The sequence below is a fragment of the Chaetodon trifascialis genome, chromosome 1, assembly GCF_039877785.1.
Source record: "Chaetodon trifascialis isolate fChaTrf1 chromosome 1, fChaTrf1.hap1, whole genome shotgun sequence".
Classification (NCBI taxonomy): Eukaryota; Metazoa; Chordata; class Actinopteri; order Chaetodontiformes; family Chaetodontidae; genus Chaetodon; species Chaetodon trifascialis.
Window position 1 is genome coordinate 17,892,949 of NC_092056.1, and position 20,848 is coordinate 17,913,796.

At 41.4% G+C, this 20,848-nt stretch overlaps 1 protein-coding gene across 1 annotated transcript; it reads right to left on the minus strand.

The window, feature by feature from the left end:
- Positions 1–986: 986 nt before the first annotated feature.
- Positions 987–20,344, minus strand: rps6ka2 (ribosomal protein S6 kinase, polypeptide 2). Its single transcript, XM_070958436.1, has 22 exons — positions 19,621–20,344; positions 16,882–16,998; positions 15,852–15,933; positions 14,933–15,013; positions 14,529–14,608; positions 13,917–14,023; positions 13,790–13,827; positions 13,543–13,685; positions 10,583–10,653; positions 9,998–10,086; positions 9,180–9,244; positions 6,776–6,878; positions 6,248–6,393; positions 5,663–5,785; positions 5,347–5,436; positions 5,092–5,250; positions 4,745–4,906; positions 4,510–4,586; positions 4,017–4,134; positions 3,865–3,921; positions 3,523–3,603; positions 987–3,037 (listed from the first exon to the last, which is right to left on the minus strand). Exons 1-22 carry the CDS (start codon positions 19,723–19,725, stop codon positions 2,870–2,872), a joined length of 2,262 nt encoding a protein of 753 aa, XP_070814537.1. The 5' UTR covers positions 19,726–20,344; the 3' UTR covers positions 987–2,869.
- Between the last annotated feature and the right edge of the window lie 504 nt (positions 20,345–20,848).

Below are 20,848 nucleotides of genomic sequence, written 5' to 3' on the forward strand. Positions count from 1 at the left end.
TTAAATGTCAGGGCTGATGAGCCTGCCACACCCACCTGACACATCAGCTCAGCGCCTGCTAAAAGCTTTTATAGAACAGAGCGTGAGCCCGGTGGTTGATATAAATTAAAGCGTTTTCTTCTTCTTTTTGGGGGGGATTATGGCTTTAAAGGGACAACTTCTGGTAAGAAATGGAAAAAGAGAGAGAGAGAAAGTGGGAGCATTGGCTACGATTGGTTGCCATCTAGTGGCTTTGACGAGTGTTTGCTGCCACATTATGATGGATAGAGAGAAAACGCAGTCACTGAACTTAAAAAAATCAATTAATGATCAATTTAATATTGCATTATATATATATATCAATGAGAGTAAGTTATTCAAGCTTGGAAACAAACCCTGTGTGTTGAATAGAAAAACACATTGATGTGACAGGTGCACACGCTGGACTGAGATGTGACACCTTTCATACAGTTTTCCATGTTGTGAAATGAGGGTGGTGAATCTTTCATGCATGAGTGTTTCATATTGCAGTATTTAATATGACTGTACAAAGATTGATTAGTTTGTTAAATGTAAATGTATTTTAGTGTTATGTGTATTTGTCTACTAATCTGCCTGAGCTATATGTAAAATCTTCCACTTCTTTCTTTTATTTTTTCTTTTCTTTTCTTTTCTTTTCTTTTCTTTTCTTTTCTTTTCTTTTCTTTTCTTTTCTTTTCTCATGTTTAATTCTTTGCTTGCATTCAAACAGCCTTGATTACATCTTTTACGCTGAGTTCTTGCTCTGACATTCAAAGGAAGTGAAGCAAAATGTAACTATTGTCAGGAGATGTAATGATGAATACTGTAAGTAATAAAGCGTGAATAACAGAATGAATGATTCATGTTTAAGGGGTCTGGTAATGTCCACGCTGGCTCACTGTCACTCTGTCCTTATGCAGAGCCATCATTGATGTTCTTGACCTTAACACCTGCGCTTTTATAAATAACCTCTTCACTCATTTCAGTGCTATTTCTGTTCTTTTCCTTTATTTGTAAAACTTTGGCATTCTAGCCAATAATTCCAGTGATTGGCCAGGTATAGACAGTATGTACACTCTGAGCAATGGATGCACAACACAATATAATATGTACAATCTCAATATATCTGCAAACACATTATATACAGCCTCACTGCTTGTTGATAGTTGCACAATGCTATGTATATACAATCTTACCTCTTTACTAGTGGTTTGGCGTGACAGTATGTACAATTTAAATTAGTTAACAATATTTACAGCTTGACCCCGATCTTATGGTTGTACAGCACAATTTCTACAACCTTATCTGCATACTCATATTTGCATCAGTCCCGGCTCTGCCTCTTACAGTTGTGCTATGCACCACAACATTTACAATCTGTGCATCTGCAAACACAATATGTACAGAATTACTGTATCTCTGCTACAGTACTTATTGGTTACACATCACAATATGTTTTGTTTTACCTCTGACCGGTAAGTATGTGTATTAGTTGTGGCGCATCGTAATCTACATTCCTACTGGTAACAACACTGTAATTGTATGACACAAAGTGCGCTACTCACATCTGCAAAACACCCTGTTCAGTCTTACCTCGTATTTGTGATTGTACGACTTATTATTAGATACAATCAAGGCAGCAGCAATAGACAGTATGTACAATTCTCTGACACAGTGGTTCTTAGACATTTTGGCTTCCACACAATAACAGCGAACAGGAGCCTACTGACAGCGACTTGACACACTCGAGCACACACAGAAAGATGAACTCACACTGAATGCAGACTTGATAATACAAAGCAGTATAAGCTGCGCGGTTTTCCTATGAGTGTGACATTTACCAAAGAGCAATACAATGCTCTCCAGGTTTCTCTGCCTCTATGACTACTCTTAAGACGAATAACACTTTGAATAATGCCGTGAAAAACACAGCAAACTACGCTGAACACAAACACCTTCGCAGCTCGCTCACTGGTCCACCAGTGGAAGTGCAGTTGTGACACATTTGACAATAAATTTTAGTAAGAGTCAAAGGCTGCAACTCTGGAAGACAGCAATATGCACATTAAATTATTAAGCATATTATGAACAATAAGACTTCAATGGCATCGTTAACTTAAGCAATAATTCACTTTGGTAGGATATTTACATTTCTAACATGCATAACTCTGCATAATTCAAAAGACTGGCTGGAGGAAAAATATTGTAATCTGAGTGACAGTGACCCATTCAAACAGATGTCTGATATTAGATATTAGAGTTGTGATTGTGGAAAACAGTATTATTGTGGCTGTCCACGAACTCCTGGTGACATACATGAACGCGCTGAATATGAAAAGGAAAATACACTGACTATTTGGCATGTCGTTTGTGGCACTGAGTACTGCTTTTTCTGATTTTTGTTGACCGGAAAAAATTGTCTCACTTTCAGCTGCTGGAGCTACTGCACATAAAGATCAAGGCAAGCAGCTATTTGTCTGTATATACGGCACTACAGCTTTAACTGTACTGTGGTGTGACCAAAACGAAGAAAAGGTCCGCTCAGATCAGTCCTGTTTGTTGCGATGTTAGAGCCTTAACCAAACCGTGAGAAATGATTTCTGAGAATAAAATTTAGATAAATGTGTTTTCATCCAACTGAAATCAAGGGCAACTTTCAAACTAAGTGCACAATTTTTTTCTTAACTTACACTTTGAATTGAGTGAACTGAAGCGGATCCTGATTAATTAGGCTTTGTCCCTTTGGACTGAATTCTTCTGATCTGCTACATTCACTTTATAGGCCCATAAGCACTTCATAACGAGGTGTGTGCTTCTCTAAAAGACTACATCTTTTTAAATGATGTCAGTCCAGGTTTAAGTTTTGTTTTCACTCAGCTTGTCGAGGTTTCTCCTTTTCTTTAGGGTCTGAAGTAACTTTAGGACTCCCCAGTTTCTTCATTCCCCGCCGCTGAGCCAGGCTGGAGGAGTGAACGGGCTCCAAGACTGGAGCAGGAGCACAGCGCCTCAGCGCAGAGTAGGTGGCCGACAGCGCACCCTGGTGGGATAAAAGGAGACTATATTATATTGTGTTCACACAGGCTGAGCAATGTTCAAAGAAATAAATGACTGGCAGACAGCGCCACCTGATGGACAGACAGATAAACACATTTTACTGATTCTCACATGAAATCTGCTAAGAACAAGAGTTTCTTTAAGAGTTCAGTCAATAATAGAATAGAAACGCTGACACACACACACACACACACACACACACACACACACACACACACACACACACACACACACACACACACACACACAGACCACACTCTATGAACAGCATTGGTCAAAAAATGAGCTGAACTGAAAAAAAATGATTGTTTTTATAAAGCACTTACACTTTTGTTCTCTTACAATTAGAATGTAACACGACTAAGAGACTCAGAAACACTAAACGTCTGAGAACAACAAGCATTTCACCTGATATTCTGATAATAAGATAATGTTCACTGCATACACACACTTGCAAAAAGGCCTGACCTTGACAGTGAGTGCATCCTGTCTGGTGAGAGCTCTCTCAGAGAGCTGGTCTCTGTCTACTATCCAGGGGTGACGGAGAACCTAAAGAGCATCACAGCAAAAACGATTTAAGGGTGTATTTTTCAAAGACAGACTTTAAAGATGCATATTAAGGAAATGATGTGATGCTCACGTCAAATGATTTCCTCTACAGTTTAGTATTTCTGTTTAAACTGATAAAAACTATGCAATCTGTAATATATCTGATAATGACTTTAAATGGTCAACCCTACATTAAAAACTATTAAAAAACAACAACAACAAAACAGTATGAAGAGCGACTGATAGCCTTCATCATCGTACCTGGGGGGCAGTCAGGCGCTGGTGAGGGTCCACATGGAGCATCTTGATCACAATGTCCTGTTAAACATACGGAGACATAATAAATAGGCAATAAAAGTGTATTTACTGTCTATGTACTTAGACACAGCAAGCAAGCCCCAAAAATCTTTTACCTTGGCAGCTTCTGAGACCAGGTCCCAGTTGCCTCCTGTGATAATGAATTTCCCGCTGCCAATTTGAGCCAGAATTTCCTCCGCTGTGTCCTCAGAGCTGCTGGCAAACGGACTGAAACTGGCCAATAAAGATGAAAACTTTACAGAGAGCAATTCAAAGGCTGGGTGAATTACAGTAACAGAGAATGAGTCGGACCACAGGGAACCTCCTAAGATCTAAAACGGTTGAGAAATTAAAACCCCTGACATTGTAGAATCCAGAGACAATAAAACCAGCTGTAGAGGAGATAAAAAGCAATAGGCTTCAGGTAACAGACACTGTCTTTTATTGTCTTCACTGTTCAACAGGGGAGTTAATTTAGAACACATGCTGTTTATGGCACCGTGGGGAGCGTTGGCAGAAAATGGTGATATGATGTGCAGTTTATACGTTTACAGCAGAAACTTGAGCTGTGCTGCTACAGTCTGTCAGTGCTGCCAGCTTTAAACTGACCCAGCTATCATGGTGTAGAGCAGAATCCCCAGACTCCAGATGTCACAGGCTGCATCATAACCCTGCTTCCTCAGAACCTGCAAACACACGCACAAAGCAGTCATTTCAATGGAGTGGTGGGATTAGTTTCTGTGATTAATTATTTTTTAATGTATTTTTGATATCCGTTCCATAATTTGTGTAAGTGCTGGTGAGATATTAGAGACGTCCTCCTGTGATTACTGACTGACTGTACCTCAGGAGCCATGAACGTGGCGGTGTAACACGGGGTCATCAGTAAACCATTCTCAGCCCTGAGCTGTTTGGCAAAACCAAAATCACATATCCTGATGCATTCTGGGAGTCCGCTATCATCGGAGTAGCGAATGTTACTCGGCTTCAGGTCCCGATGCACGACCTGGGAGAAGGGAAAGACACACAGATTAAAACACACATATAAAAACTGATTTTTTTATTATAGTTGCCTCGGTGCTTCATCTCCCCCTTCAAATCCAAACACAGGCATGCAGCGTGTTGCAAGTACAATTTAAATACGATGAGGTCCAGAAGTTTTGTGTTGAGGGTCCGGCCCCTCTGTCTTACCCCCTGTGAGTGTAAATACTCCACAGTCTTGGTCAGCATGCAGATGATGTCCGACGCATCCCTCTCTGTAAAGTTTGGCACCACCAGAGCTCTGTCCAGCAGCTCGTCTCCTCTCAGTAAATCCTGAACCAGGAACACACACTGGCCGTCGTCAAACACCTAATGGTAAAACCACACACACGGATAATCAAAAACTGTCAGAAAGATGCTGACAAAGCTCTTCTTGTCTTTTTGCTTTCTGTGTGTTACACTTACGTCCTTGAGAGTAATAATATTTGGATGCTGTCCGTATCTTAAGAGAATCTCGATCTCTTCAGATGGATCTTTCCTCGCTCTCTCAATAATCTGACAAAGAAACACAGAGGAAATGTTGTGAAAGACACACAACTGCAACTTCTGAATCTCTAAATGGACAAACCCATTTTATACATATGTACTAAGTATGATTTGCTGGTATGCAAAAGGATGCTTTTCAATATGTTTGAAAATACTTATATATATATATATATATTAATATGTCAATATGTTTTATGGTCTACATACGTTCTAGTGAAGGTTTCATGTCCACTACCTTGACTGAATACTCCACAGCAGTAACTCTGTGCAGACATCTCCTGCATACAGAAGTTGCTGTCTGTCCAACTTCCTCCTTAAGCTCATAAACATCACTGAAGGCCACGTCACCACGGAGATGCTGCAGACAACACAAGCAGTCAGACACACACACACACACAGGCACACACACGCACACACACACACACACACACACACACACACACACACACACACATACACACACACACACACACACACACACACACACACACACACACACACACACACACACACACACACACACATTCTCATATCTGACATAATCAAATGTGTAGTCTTGTATTAGGTGAGAGAATAATGGCTTTGTCCAGCAGGCGCTTGCTGCAGTAATACAGCTGACTGTGATTTATGGGGGTTATTTCGAGAAAGGTCAGCATCATTAAATAACCAGTTTCTTAATTATTCCCTCTGTTCATCTATCAGTTAACTCATAAAATGGAGCAACTCAGTGATTTATTCACACACTTACTTTGTTCCCCAATCAGCGTGTGAGTATATTGTTTAATCAGACGTTGAGGTGTTTTCATAAAGACAGGAGTACCTGTGCTATGGGGTTGATGTTGTTCACCTCCTGACGAGAAGGTGCCACCGTTGCAGCGCTGGGCTCATGATTTTGATTTGTTGCAACAAAGCTGAAACCGCGAAACAACTGGTGTGTGTTTGCGCTGGGAGGGATGCCGGGAGAGTCTGGAGAGGCGAGGACATGCAAAATGATACTAATATAACTCATCGAGTCCAAATGCATCATCAACTGTAACAACCACGACACACATTTTATCTGTTAATGCACTCAACTTATTTTATCTACGAACACATAATAATAACAATATACTTTATTCATATTGCACTTTTCTTAACAAGGTTGCTTTGCAAGTGCTTTACTAATGATAAGAAGGTCAAAGACATGAACACAAAATCAAATAAAGACAATAGAATTAATGAACGTGAAATGATTGAACAAATAGTAATAAAAACAGAATGAAGAAAACATTTGTTAATCTGTCACCATGCGTGCGTGCGTGCGTGCGTGCGTGCGTGCGTGCGTGCGTGTTTTGGGTGTTTTTGTTACCTGTGGGTGTTCTGGAGGTGAACTCAGGGTCAAAATGGAAAGTGTCCTCAGGTCTTCCAACTGTGGGTTTGAACGGAGGCCTCATTTCCTTTCTGTACAGCTTCTATAGAAAAACAGCAACAATGATCACAGCTAGTGAACCACAAAATGACACACGATCTGATGTAAATTCACAACACAATATAATATAAAAGTCATGCTTAGAGTCAGCTAGTGAACAGTGTTTTGAGTGTCAACAAAACTTTGCTTCGTTTCCTTTGAATAGCTGTTTGTAATAGTCACTGGATCCAGAGTGAACAGTGAGACCTGGGTTGGCTTCCACAGTCAAATGAAACGTTCATGTCAAACGAATCCTGTCATAAAGATTGAAATGGAAGCATTTGCAGCAATGACAGAGGCTGGTCTTAAAATGTAACTTCACACATTAGAAAAGAAGATCATAAAATGAAGACTGTCATTATCCAAATGTCATTATCAGCTCATGGATAATGAAAAATCAGTCATCAGCAGTGATATAACTATATGACATGCACTGTTAAGTGATGTGAGCTGAAAACTCCTGTAGGTCCATTATTAGCCCTCAGAGTACGCACAGACTTCATTCTTATTTACTTAAGTGCAATCCTGAGTATGGCCTGCAGGTGTCCCCATTGCCTGCAGTGAACAGTATGGCAGGGTTTTCATGTTAAATAACTGTATCAGAGGCCACCAGCATTGGGAAAAAAAAGATTTATTTTTTTTATGGTGAGACTAATAAATAAGCACTCCTACATGCTTAATTTGCAGTGCACATTCTTTGCAATGCACAGCCGCTGAGAATGCAGATGCAGATTTTTGTCAGTGTCGTTCTGAGAGAGAAGCCTCAAAAATCAAGACATTAATGATAAATGGGAGGATCACAGAGAAAAGGACCAACAAGATTCTGATGGAGAGCAGCAGAACAGTTCTGCCTGATACAGCCCAGTGATTTAATTAGCATAGTGTGGAGGAGAACGTAAGCCTCTTATTGATAGCTTGTCGCACCAAGCCAGCAATGCCATCTGTAAATAGGAAAATGTGGTGTTTGGCAGGGGCGAGTAGGTAGTAATGTAGTGAGGAGTAACAGTGAGAGCCAGTGGCGAGGGCAGAGATTAGTGGGCATGCAAAGCAGATAATAGTGGATTTTGTTAGAAACGAAAGCGTCACTACTCACAACAGCGGATAAACAAGTGTCACAAGCCTTCCGAACATCTCTGATAAAGAGGAATGGGTGCAACAGTGTGGCCATGGGTGCTTTGAGAGATTTTGCTGTGCAGTCAATAAAACAATAAATTAGGGATTGGGAGCAAAACCTCTCTAATGCTACCAAAGCCAACAGTCTTTCTGGTTTAAAGTTTAATAAAGCTGGTCCTCCTCACTCCCTCAAGGCCCACGAACGTGAAATCTGCCCATCTGAATTTCCTGTAATGTACTTCCTGAAAGCACATACAGTCGTTACATAAGTGATTTGCTTTTAGCTGCTCTTGTTAGGGTATGAATTGGAAGGCCTCTGCAGCATGACTGTTACTCACATATGACCCAGGGGCTGCAAGAATAGCTTTCAAGTTAAACAAATGGAGTTTCAGAGCATGATTCAGTGAAGTGTGACAGGCTGCTTAAAGAGAAGCTTTGTGAAAGAGCGCTTACAGTTAAAAGGAGGAGTGGATGTCATGGTTAGATTACGATAGCACAGGTAATGTGTGGAGCCAGAAAATTTGCACACAGGCAAAGTTTCTGTGAGAAAGGCTGGTATAGGCAGGAGGATTAATTACAGTAAAGCTGGGCAGGACAGGCAGAAAGGGAAGTTCAGGATTTTACCACTGAGCAAAATCTCATACTAAAGATGTTCAATGATTCATGATTACGGGCAGCTCTTGAGGAAGTGGATGAACAGCTGCAGGGTTTAGATAACAGGATACACCAACTACAGTCACCACAGTGTGATCCAGATTCACTGTTTTTGAAATAAATGTTTTCAAGTTCAACCCAGGCCACTAATCTGAATATCAGAAGTGCAGTCTCAGGGAAAACAGCAGGTTTGTCACATGGGTCGGGGAAAAAAAAAAAGATTTTTTGTCAACACCCTTACATGACAACTTTAAACATATCACTCACATACAGGATGTTCTGCATGAGCAACTGGGTGCCGGTGTTGGCACAGGCGATAGGATATTTACTTACAGATCTCTTCCACAGCTGTGGCTGACACACTTACAAACTACTTTGTTGATACTTTTCTCATTATACTGTATACAGCATGTGCATAATGCCAATGAGTATACAAGTGTATGATACAAGTCAGTACCCTTGTAAATTGTGTCCTTCCCTAAAAAAACTAATTTAAAATGACATGCACTACAGAGTATCCTTCATAAACTGCACTTACATTCCAGTCTATAGATGCAAAGAAGCGATGTCTTTTTATTTCCTCCACTCCATCTGGTCCTGCACCTGATCAGTCACACAGATTGAGACATTGTTCACATCCAGCAGGCAAACAGACGACATACCAAAAACACCTAAACATACAGTATATACAGTCAGTCACTTTATACTAAGTCTGCAAAATGTGATTTGCCAAACTTTTAGTGGATCTCCATAATGGTTTGGCTGCTTTGTGACACATCATGTAACATTACTGGCATGATGGCAGCTGTCATCAGGATGAGGTTTAATGGCATTAGCACCCCAGGTCTGAATGTTAACTGACTCAACTGCTGTGCAAAATGATGATTTAATCTAGTTTGTTGCTTTCATCTGTAGCCTCAGTGTCCCTTACATTTTGAATCCCTCCAGGTAAGAACAGCCCTCATAACTGGTAATACAAAGCAGCACAAACATGTAGACGAGCAGCCATTATTCTGAAAACACCTACACGCTGTTTATTTTTTCTCAGTATATATATATTTCATTTATATTTTGTTGGATGTTTTGTTTTATATATATATTCTCAGTATAAATATTTAGTTTTTTATATTTTGTTTTGTGTATTGTATTTTCTTTTTTCTTTTCTTTTCTTTTCTTTTCTTTTCTTTTCTTTTCTTTTCTTTTCTTTTCTTTTCTTTTCTTTTCTAATTTTATTCCAATTCTATTCTTGTGAGGAGCACCTGCAACAAAAACAATTTCCCCTTGGGAATCAATAGAGGAATTCTGATTCTGATTCTGATTCTGCATGTCAGTTTCCAAGGTTCACCTATAAAGTACCTAGTCGATTGGCAGGGTTCCTCTTGAAGAGGGCTCTTAATAAACTCTGCACTTCAGGACTGAGGAACTGCGGCATTCCCAGCTTGGCCCTGTGCAGACAAGATGAGAAACAGGTTTACGCACGCTCAGATGTTCGGTAAAGCTGTGATATAAGGTCTGCTTCCAGTGAGCAACCCTTGGTGTGTGTCATGTTTCTATGATATAATGCTGTGACATTTTAACATGGTTTTAAGTTTTGGACTCTGCTTTCTTCAAAATAACTGTTTATTTAGGTATGAAAGGGCATACCTAAGACTGCTAAGTAAAGGTTCATAAAAGCAGTTTATCTTGAATGAACCACATCCTGAAAAATTATTATTAAAAGTACTTGAACAAAGACATGGCTGCAAAGGTGGAAGTAGATCACAAACTCTGAGGAAGTATGACCTAAATGCAATAAAACATCCTGTGTGAGCAAAAAAAAAACACTGTCACATGAATATAGAAGCTAAGAAGAACACACTATGAACCATATGAAACAATTGTTAATAATCAAAGGCTTCAGGAGGAACAACAATAAATGATAGCAGTTTAAATGCTTCTCACTTTAGAATAAGCGCCATTGTTTCCTTCCGATCTTTTCCTTGAAATGGTAACGATCCTGTCAGCATCTCAAACTGGAAAACAGATGACAGCAGCAGTCAGAGCACACGACAGCTGAGCAGTGAGAGGTGATGTAGAGGTGGATTATTCTGAGCCTTTCTGCTCAGTGTGACATTAGTTATTTGACTTTTCCTGCATTTCACCAAGACTTTCTTTGACTTGATGGCGCTGATGTTGGAAGCTTAAATGGCAAAGCTGTGCCTTAATGTTTTGTTAAAGTGAGTGCACTATTGAATGTGCTCCATCACACCATCAGCCTGTGTGTTGTCTTGTGGACGTACAGTACAGGCCAAAAGTTTGGACACACCTTCTCATTCAATGGTTTTCTTCATTTTCATGACTATTTTCATTGTAGATTCTCACTGAAGGCATCAAAACTATGAATGAACACGTGGAGTTATGTACTTAACAAAAAAGGTGAAATAACTGAAAACATGTTTTATATTCTAGTTTCTTCAAAATAGCCACCCTTTGCTCTGATTACTTTGCACACTCTTGGCATTCTCTCGATGAGCTTCAAGAGGTAGTCACCTGAAATGGTTTTCACTTCACAGGTGTGCCTTATCAGGGTTAATTAGTGGAATTTCTTGCTTTATCAATGGGGTTGGGACCATCAGTTGTGTTGTGCAGAAGTCAGGTTAATACACAGCCGACAGCCCTATTGGACAACTGTTAAAATTCATATTATGGCAAGAACCAATCAGCTAACTAAAGAAAAACGAGTGGCCATCATTACTTTAAGAAATGAAGGTCAGTCAGTCCGGAAAATTGCAAAAACTTTAAATGTGTCCCCAAGTGGAGTCGCAAAAACCATCAAGCGCTACAACGAAACTGGCACACATGAGGACCGACCCAGGAAAGGAAGACCAAGAGTCACCTCTGCTTCTGAGGATAAGTTCATCCGAGTCACCAGCCTCAGAAATCGCAAGTTAACAGCAGCTCAGATCAGAGACCAGATGAGTGCCACACAGAGTTCTAGCAGCAGACCCATCTCTAGAACAACTGTTAAGAGGCTGCTAGGAAACCACTGCTAAGGAGAGGCAACAAGCACAAGAGATGTGTTTGGGCCAAGAAACACAAGGAATGGATATTAGACCAGTGGAAATCTGTGCTTTGGTCTGATGAGTCCAAATTTGAGATCTTTGGTTCCAACCGCCATGTCTTTGTGAGATGCAGAAAAGGTGAACGGATGGATTCCACATGCCTGGTCCCACTGTGAAGCATGGAGGAGGAGGTGTGATGGTGTGGGAGTGTTTTGCTGGTGACACTGTTGGGGATTTATTCAAAATTGAAGGCACACTGAACCAGCATGGCTACCACAGCATCCTGCAGCGACATGCCATCCCATCCGGTTTGCGTTTAGTTGGACGATCATTTATTTTTCAACAGGACAATGACCTCAAACACACCTCCAGGCTTTGTAAGGGCTATTTGACCAAGAAGGAGAGTGATGGAGTGCTGCGGCAGATGACCTGGCCTCCACAGTCACCGGACCTGAACCCAAAGATGGTTTGGGGTGAGCTGGACCGCAGAGTGAAGGCAAAGGGGCCAACAAGTGCTAAACACCTCTGGGAACTCCTTCAAGACTGTTGGAAAACCATTTCAGGTGACTACCTGTTGAAGCTCATCGAGAGAATGCCAAGAGTGTGCAAAGCAGTAATCAGAGCAAAGGGTGGCTATTTTGAAGAAACTAGAATATAAAACATGTTTTCAGTTATTTCACCTTTTTTGTTAAGTACATAACTCCACGTGTTCATTCATAGTTTTGATGCCTTCAGTGAGAATCTACAATGTAAATAGTCATGAAAATAAAGAAAACGCATTGAATGAGAAGGTGAGTCCAAACTCTTGGCCTGTACTGTATTTTATTAATTATTAACATAAAATAAACAAGTTTCTATAAAAATGTGCTATACTTAACACAGTGCTACAACACACATAAACATGCAGCGCCTTAATCAACCTCAGTGAAAACTCCAGTAGAGATAATAATACAGCTAACAGCAAGTCATAATTGAATCCAATAAATTGCTGGTACAAAGAAATTGGTTTGTTCGACTATACAAATGCAAAATAACATACAACAATATATTTTGTGATAAGAAAAAACAGCATTAGTTATAGATTGGAGATTTGTATTACATAAGAAGTAAATCATATAAAAACATAAACAAATGAAAGAAAAAGGGATAACTGCTAACATGCTGCTGCTCTCCAGCACCATTTTCAAAGGTAATTACCTACCTGACATTATAATGTTTTAAATTACATCTAATCAGAATTATTTTCCTGTAGACACTGTTTTTATTTATAAAACTGAATGGAGGGTGTTGTTTGCTGTGCAGATTGTAAAGTCCCTTGAGGTGAGTTTATGATTTGAGCTACCAGACTTTAAAAATAAGATTAAGTTGACTTGACTCCTTCCACAACTGCCTTTAGTTTTACAAAATCCGTGTAGTCCAGAGGGCGTATTTTGAAACCTTCAGCTGTTTGTTTGCGTGCTTTAATATTTGGATATTCCTAATACTAGCCAAGGGCAGACAGGGGAGACACTTTTCCCTGGTGCCCTGGTGTAGCTGCAAGCTGTCAGTGAGTGTTAACCTCCTTTTCAGTATTAGTAAAATAAGCCACATGCCTAACAAAACAAGCAGAATCCAACAGATGCACGATTACTGAAAGTGATGGGACATAATCTGCCAGATACGGTAATTAAGCAGCTTTACTGCCAAAAGAAAGCCAAATTAAGAAACCAGTGCACTGGCACATCATCCAAGAGCTGAGTTTTTGGCTCATGAGATGCAGTAAATTCATGCCTGCTGTTTCTGATAGTATGATCAGACAAAATTTGCAAGTCAGTAAAAAAAAAGAAGAAAAAAGTAGAAGACTGCTTTAACAACACTCACCATAAGAACCCCAAAAGACCACCAGTCAGCACTCTGCGTGTGCCCTCTCCTGTTTACGACCTCTGGAGCCATGTACTCTATCGTTCCACAGAAGGAATACGCTCTCTTATCATGGTCGATGGCCTCCTTACTCAGCCCAAAGTCTGAAACCGAGAGTCAGAGAGAGAAGGTGGAACAAGGTCAACAGGAAGGCCGACGTTAAGTAAAAGATGAACAGAAAGAAAGTCAGATCGTTGGATGCACTGACCAGTTATCTTAATGTGTCCCTCTTCATCCAGAAGAATGCTGTTGGGAAAAATGAACATTATAATCTGCTTTAATGATTGTTCTGTAAAATAAGGGGATACAAAAAGAGAGCCATTATCAAATAGTACTTTTCAGGTTTGAGGTCCCTGTAGATGATGCCTAGGCTGTGCAGATGGTCCAAGGCCAGGGCCAACTCTGCCAGGTAAAACTTCACATCCTCCTCTGTAAACATTACCTGGAAGAGATGAAGACATGCAGAGGTACTGAGGAATAAATCACTAAAAAACAAGAATAAAAAGAGAAGAAAGAAAATAACAATAATAAATACATTTATGTGGGCTCATGTTGGCATCCAACTCTCAATAGTCATGAAGTGTCATTATGGATCTCTCTGGGACTGTTTTTCATGCTTCTTATTACAGCAAAGAAAGCTATTCTTACTGAAAAGTTTCAAAATTTGCAGTACAACACAGTGTGTGTGTTTACATTTTCAGGCACAGATTGATGTAGACTTTTGAGTCTTAATGGACGAAATAAAATAAAACTGCATTTATCACACTTTGTGTTTGCTGATGACGCATTCATTAAGCATGAAAGCAACAGAGGCGAGGGTCACATCAACGCAGCATTCACAAGGACAGTGACAGCAGGTACGTTCATTCCTGGTGATTCTGCATCAGCGTTACGAAAGCGGTAACAAACCTTGAAAAGCTTGTGATTCTTATAAAGAGCAAACCTACCTCCTTTGACAGACGAGTGAAAAGGTCTCCTCCTCGGAGGAAGTCTAGGATCAGATAGAGCTTTCCTTCTGTCTGAAAGGCTACACACACACACACACACACACACACACACACACACACACACACACACACACACACACACACACAAGTTATATAACAAATACTGAGGTGCTATTGAACATGTATTTAAAGTGGAAAAGGTGTATATTGTGAACATGCAGCGACACAACCAGCATCAATAAAAGCCTCTCATCATCACCTACATGTAATGAAGCAATTCATTTGCCGGGTTGGGCATTGAAAGCATATCTAAACCTCCATTTCTGCTTTTCTCTTGTCAAGAAAGATCTGCTTCATTATATATATTGAAAGACAGAGATTTCAGAGAGACAGATCAGACTTACCATAGTGCAGTTTAACGATAAACGGATGGTTCACTTCTGCCAGAATGTCTCTTTCCATCTTCGACCGCACACGATCCCGAACTGAGAAGGAGATTGTGGAGCAAGAGGAATTTGTTTAAAAACGCAATATTCAGTTCTTCCTGTCTGCTCTTATACCACAAGGAGGTTGTCTGTCGGATAAAGTTGCATTGACTTAATTGAAAAATGCCACAGTGCTGCGGGTCTACAGTGCAGTGGAAACTACAATAACAGTGTTATTGCAACATCTGTCTCCTTGACAGTATGAGAACATAACTATTTCAATTGCAGGGGCGCAGGTTAAGAGGATTAAGGCTTGTACAAAGACACTAAATCAGCACATGACATCTCAGCCTGCTTTTACAGTGCATCCTCGTTTACAATAATCCCATTCCATTCAAAACAGTTTATCTGCATCACAAGTACAAACTAACCTCTTTTACCCCAAATCCTCCTGAATGTAGGCCACTCTGAGGCCTCTGACATTCAAACATCTCCTGTCAGTTCTGTGCATGGCCAATATTGCTCTTAACAAACAATCACTCAGCAGCCAATAAAGAAGAAGGTTGTTTCTGCAGCGCGATGTGACTCAGTCCTTTACTCTATTTCTGGATAAACACAACATCCTCTACAGACACTGTTTTTTGTTTTAGAATTTTTTATATCTTTAAATTTGCCTCCCAACATCATATACAAGTTTTCTTTTAATTTCAAATTTAATTCCTCTTGTGTCTCCAAAATGGGTGCATGAGCCAGTTGTGCCTCTACAGGAATATATTTGAAATAACATTAATAAAGACAAAAAATAATTAATGAAACCATTAAGACCACTGGGCAGACACTGTATGTCAAAGCATTAGTAGTTTTACTGCATCCCACATGTCAGCCTTTCATTTGTTACCTTTCAGTGTGGCTTTCTTCAGGACCTTCATGGCATACAGCTGTCCTCTGTCCACTCCTCTGATCTTCCTCACCAGAAACACCTGGAATGATCACCATCACCTCATCGTGTGAAAACACTGACAGGGACCACTTTATTGCACAAATACTGTTGATACTTTAAGTGCATTTTATTGATAATACCTACATACCTTTACTAGAGTAAGGTTTTAAGTACAGGACTTTTACTTGTAGTGAAGTATTTTCACACTGTAGTGTTGCTATTTTTACTTAAACTGAGGATTTGAATACTGTTGCTAATGGAAGAAGCCATATCAGTGAGTAGGACACCAAGTAGGACACTAATACCTGTTTTTAAGACCACAACGCTTTGTTTTTTCCTCAAACGCTAACTTCCACCCACTCTCAAACGCAGTTTGTTGGCTACCAAGCTGAAGTAAGTGCTTGTTATTATCACTTTTCATAGAAGACTCACATAAATGCTGTTTCATTGTGAGAGAGACAAGAGCTATGACTTACATGAGGTTGCCAAATGCTAATAAAGTGGTGTATAGCTAGCTATGTAAACATCGTAAATAGGCCACACTGAGGATTTGCAAAAAAAAAAAAAAAAATCCACCCATCAACATCTGCTGTGGTTCCATGTCTGCCTCATGCAGATGTTAGTTCAGTAGGCCCTTATTGATTTAAGTGCATTTAGTCATTTGTGGCACAAGATGTCATACTGGTAATCAAGAAATAATTGAAAATGGACGGCTTATCAAAGGCAAATGATGGCCAAAAGTACGTGGACACCCTGTTCCATATACTTTTGTGCACTTCTGGTGCGGTGCTGTTCTTTGGGATAGGCCCCTTGGTTCGTTTCAGGGAAATCTATTGTAACTGCGTACAATGATATTTTAGGCCATAGCACACTTCAGATTTCATGGCTGCGCTTTTGAAGAAGGCTCTTTCCTGTTTTAGCTGACAGTACTCCCATGCAAAGAAGCGTGGCACATAAAGGAATGGATTTCCACATTTCATTCATGTACCTTTCCATACGAGCCCTGTCCCAGCACTTTGAGCAGCTGGAACTGAGACGGGTCTGCCTTCTCACAACCCTCTTTAACATGGTGGCTGATGTCAATCTCCTTAAGGATACTGTCATCCTGAGGAAAGAGAGACAGAAGTAGAAAAGCTCAGAAAAATTGAGGAGATAGGGTGGTAACATCTGTCTCAAAGGTGATGAATTCCATCCCAGCAGTTATGAAATAATGTAACATCCACATCGATAAATCAAATCCCAAAAATAGCACAAATCACTCCCACGAATACACACATGCAGACAGCTGGTTATTTATGAGCCATTATGTTATTGCTGGGAAGGTATGGGGTGGGTTGCTGGCAGTGATGCGTAGTTTAAGCTGCCTTTTGCAGCCTATTCAGTCTGCTCAGTGAAGCAAATGATCAACCACCAACCTGAGGCAAGAATGAGCTTGGTCAGTGTGACAGTATACTGTAATTCTGTGAAGTCACTCAGAAGTTACGACCTTTACACCCTACTTTAAATCAAGCGTAATGCCAACAGGAGTCAGCTCGTAAATTGTAGTTTCTTTTGGTGGCTTTCATCTTATCTCTCATATGCAAGCTTCATTTTTAGTATACTGTTGTGTTTAGTCCTGAGGTTTCTGTTTGTCAGGGAGAAATGGTTTAAGAATAGCAGTGAATTTAGGGTTAATACTGTTTTATCCATGCGCACACTGGTTTGATCTGTTTGTTTGAATGTACAACTTAAGTTTTAGACTTTATGAATTACTAACAAGTTTATTTCTCTAAACTTACTTTCTGGTCTATTTGGGTTTTACAGATTTGACAAAGTTGGCTGTCGTTAAATCAGTACAAGATACAGTGTTTCCATAAGGGCATGAGATCAATCCCTCTGTTTGGAAGCAGAGTCATTTCTAAAACTCGACCAAATAATCAAAGTGTCACTTCAGTCTGTTTCTGCTAAGACGGGAAGTTATTTGATGCTATCTCTGCAGTGAGAGTGTTCCTGAGTCTCTGAAAAACACAGCACATTTGTTTTCCTGTAGCAGTTTCCCCGATCAAAAGCATGCAGCTCAGCAAAGTATCGGTCTCAAACTCAGCCTTAAACATTTACTTTGAAGAAAATCTGCCAATGGGAGGGACAATTCCAGAGCAGCTTCCCATGTATCAGGAATTCTGGAGAACTTTACAGCCAGAATCTCTAGATCGATGCACTTGTACCAAGAAAATGAAGCTTGATTCTTGAAATCTTGTAGATTTAAGATATACTTTTATTAGTCCCGCAGTGAGGAAATTTCAGATATAATATACATGAATATACATGAATTCACACTGGAAACAAGGGCCATGATCTCACCCTGTTGGTGATTCCTTTTGGGATTCAATAATGGACTAAGATAGAGATTTTCTTTCTTTGCAGTCTAGATCCTAAAGGACGTGCAGAACCAGGCAGAGCTGCACACTTCTCCCTCAGTGAAACAGACCTGACAGCACATCAGCAGCTGACATGACAGCAGAGCAGCAGTGCAGAGATCCACACCCCACATAATACAGTCAGTCATGTCAAGGCATTTCTCTCGAAATATTTTGCACTTGCTTTGACTCAGAGTTTGTGCACATGCACAAAATATGTTGAGGCTCAAATTCTAGCATGTGGACCTTTATCAAATTATGAGCTGGCTTTAACCTAAGCACTGAGCATGTGAGGTAGGGTTTGTGCTTTGAATGTAAAGGTGATAAGCTCTTTGCAGACTAAACTACTCAAAGCTGGGATCATGCAGTTTTTCATCAGCAAACACCTGCTGTGATGTCACTGATTGGGGTGTGGCTTGAAGTGTACCGTGCCTGATGTGATGTGATGCATTGCTGTTGTATTCATTAAAGAGGGCAGCCGGAGTGGCATCCATCAACCAGAGGAGAACAGGTTCAAGGGCTCAGCACCCACTTCTGGGATGCTGATCTGTAGCTGACCTGACTCAGGCCTTGCAGTAAAGGAGAGGGAAGTGGAAGGGGGGACTCCCCCACATGGAGCGTCACGTTTCAGACAGTCACCCGAACAGGCGATCAAACACAAGCAGACATTTACCAGCCAGAGAGACGAACAATCACACGAACAGGTAACAGCTTGTCAAGTCGATTCATCAGCAGTCACAACAACAAAGAGCAGAGGAGCAGAGGGGGAGTCTGCTTTCTATTTATATCTCAAACATACAGGTAGACGTGCAGCAAACGGCATGCTGCCCCTCTCCTCCCGCTGCTTGGTTTGTGTGGGCTATAAATAGACCTCCACCGCTGTGGCCGTCCACTGAATCAATCTGTCTGCGTCCATTTATCAGCCTGCCTGCCTGTTTGCCTGTTAGCGTCTCTGTCTGTTAGATTGTATTTCCATGTAGCCCCTCTCTGTCTCTCTCTCTGTCTGTCAAAACACAGTGTCTCTCTGCCACCGTATTTTCTGGATTCCTGACAGTCAGGCAGAGCAACAGCTGTAACGATGCTGCAGTGACCACAACAAACCAAATAACGCACATTCTTCCCACACCCATTCCCATGTGCGCGCACGCGCGTACACACACATCTGCTGTTGATAAGAAACGGCTGCTGTGTTTGTTTTTGTCTTGGGGCCTTAATATTCATATAAACACACATGTTGCAACTGCGCGCGCGCGCACACACACACACACACACACACACACTCCTCAGTGGATGTAAGTTTGTGCAGCTCCTGCATAAACAGCCTGACTAACCTCCAGCTGACAGAAGCCCGCGCTGCTCTTGTTCCTCGCCGCCTTGTTCTTCAGGTAGATAGAAAACCATCTCCTCACTGTGAATTTTCGCGTGCTGGTATCCATGGCAATGGGCAGACCCGTGCATCTATCCCATAATGATGAACATCTCCCTGCAGGAGGTCCAAAGGTAGAAACAGAAACAGAGCTCTTTCTTCTTCTCCTCCTGCTTATCTATTTGTCCCGCAGTTCATCCATTGGCCCGTCCTCAATGCAGTCGTCGCTCTTTACTTTCCCCATCATTCACATTCGCTGCTCGTCTTTCCGCTGGCTCCCAGCCTGTCGTCCCCCCCTCCGTCCCTCGGCTGCAGTGGACGCCAGTCAGCACGCAGTCCCGGTTGTAACAGAGCCGTTAATCTGCGCAGACGGACAGGCGGGCAGGTGCTGCTGGCTTTGGGATTGTGTTGTTTTGCAGCAGGCTCGCTGCGTGAGGCTGCAGGGAGAAGTGACGAATAAATCTGTTCCGCTGAATCAGGAGAGGTGTGTGTGAGCCCCCCTTCACATCTCTGCTTGAGCGTGTGCGTGTTCATCCCCTGCTGCCTCCCTCTCCCTCGCTCTCTCTGCAGAACAAGGGATTGTCACCAGTCACATTGTGTGCTCCCCACCCCTCCCTGCCTCATTCTCCCCTGTTCCTGGCCCTCACCTCCCTCTCTGGTTCTCCCACCAGCGTACAGCAACAGCTGGCGAGGTCACATGGTGTAACCCAGCTACCTCTTTCTGTCTCCCTCTTCCTCCATCCCTTCTCTTTTGCCCCTGCATGACATCCCTATAACACACCCAGGGCACAGACAGAATAAAACAGAGGAAATAAAAAAAATAAAATAAAGGAGAGTGTAAGCAGCAGTGGAACAGCAGAGGCCTGTGGAAAATAAAGCGGCTCTCATTCAGGGACACTGCATCAGGATTCAGTTCAGTTTGAGGGCAGCAATCAATGGTATAATCAATAGCAGCAATGACAGGAACAAGGACAGCAATCACAGAGAGTACAGTATGATCTGGTTGATCACTGGTCATGTGTGCGTGCGAGTGTGTGTGGAGGTACTTGGATCTGTCACATCAGCAGCTTTGCAGAACTGCAGTGTTACATAAGGGGGAGAGAGAGAGAGAGAGAGAGAGAGAGAGAGAGAGAGAGAGAGAGAGAGAGAGAGAGAGAGAGAGAGAGAGAGAGAGAAGTGGGGGGGGGGGCTTT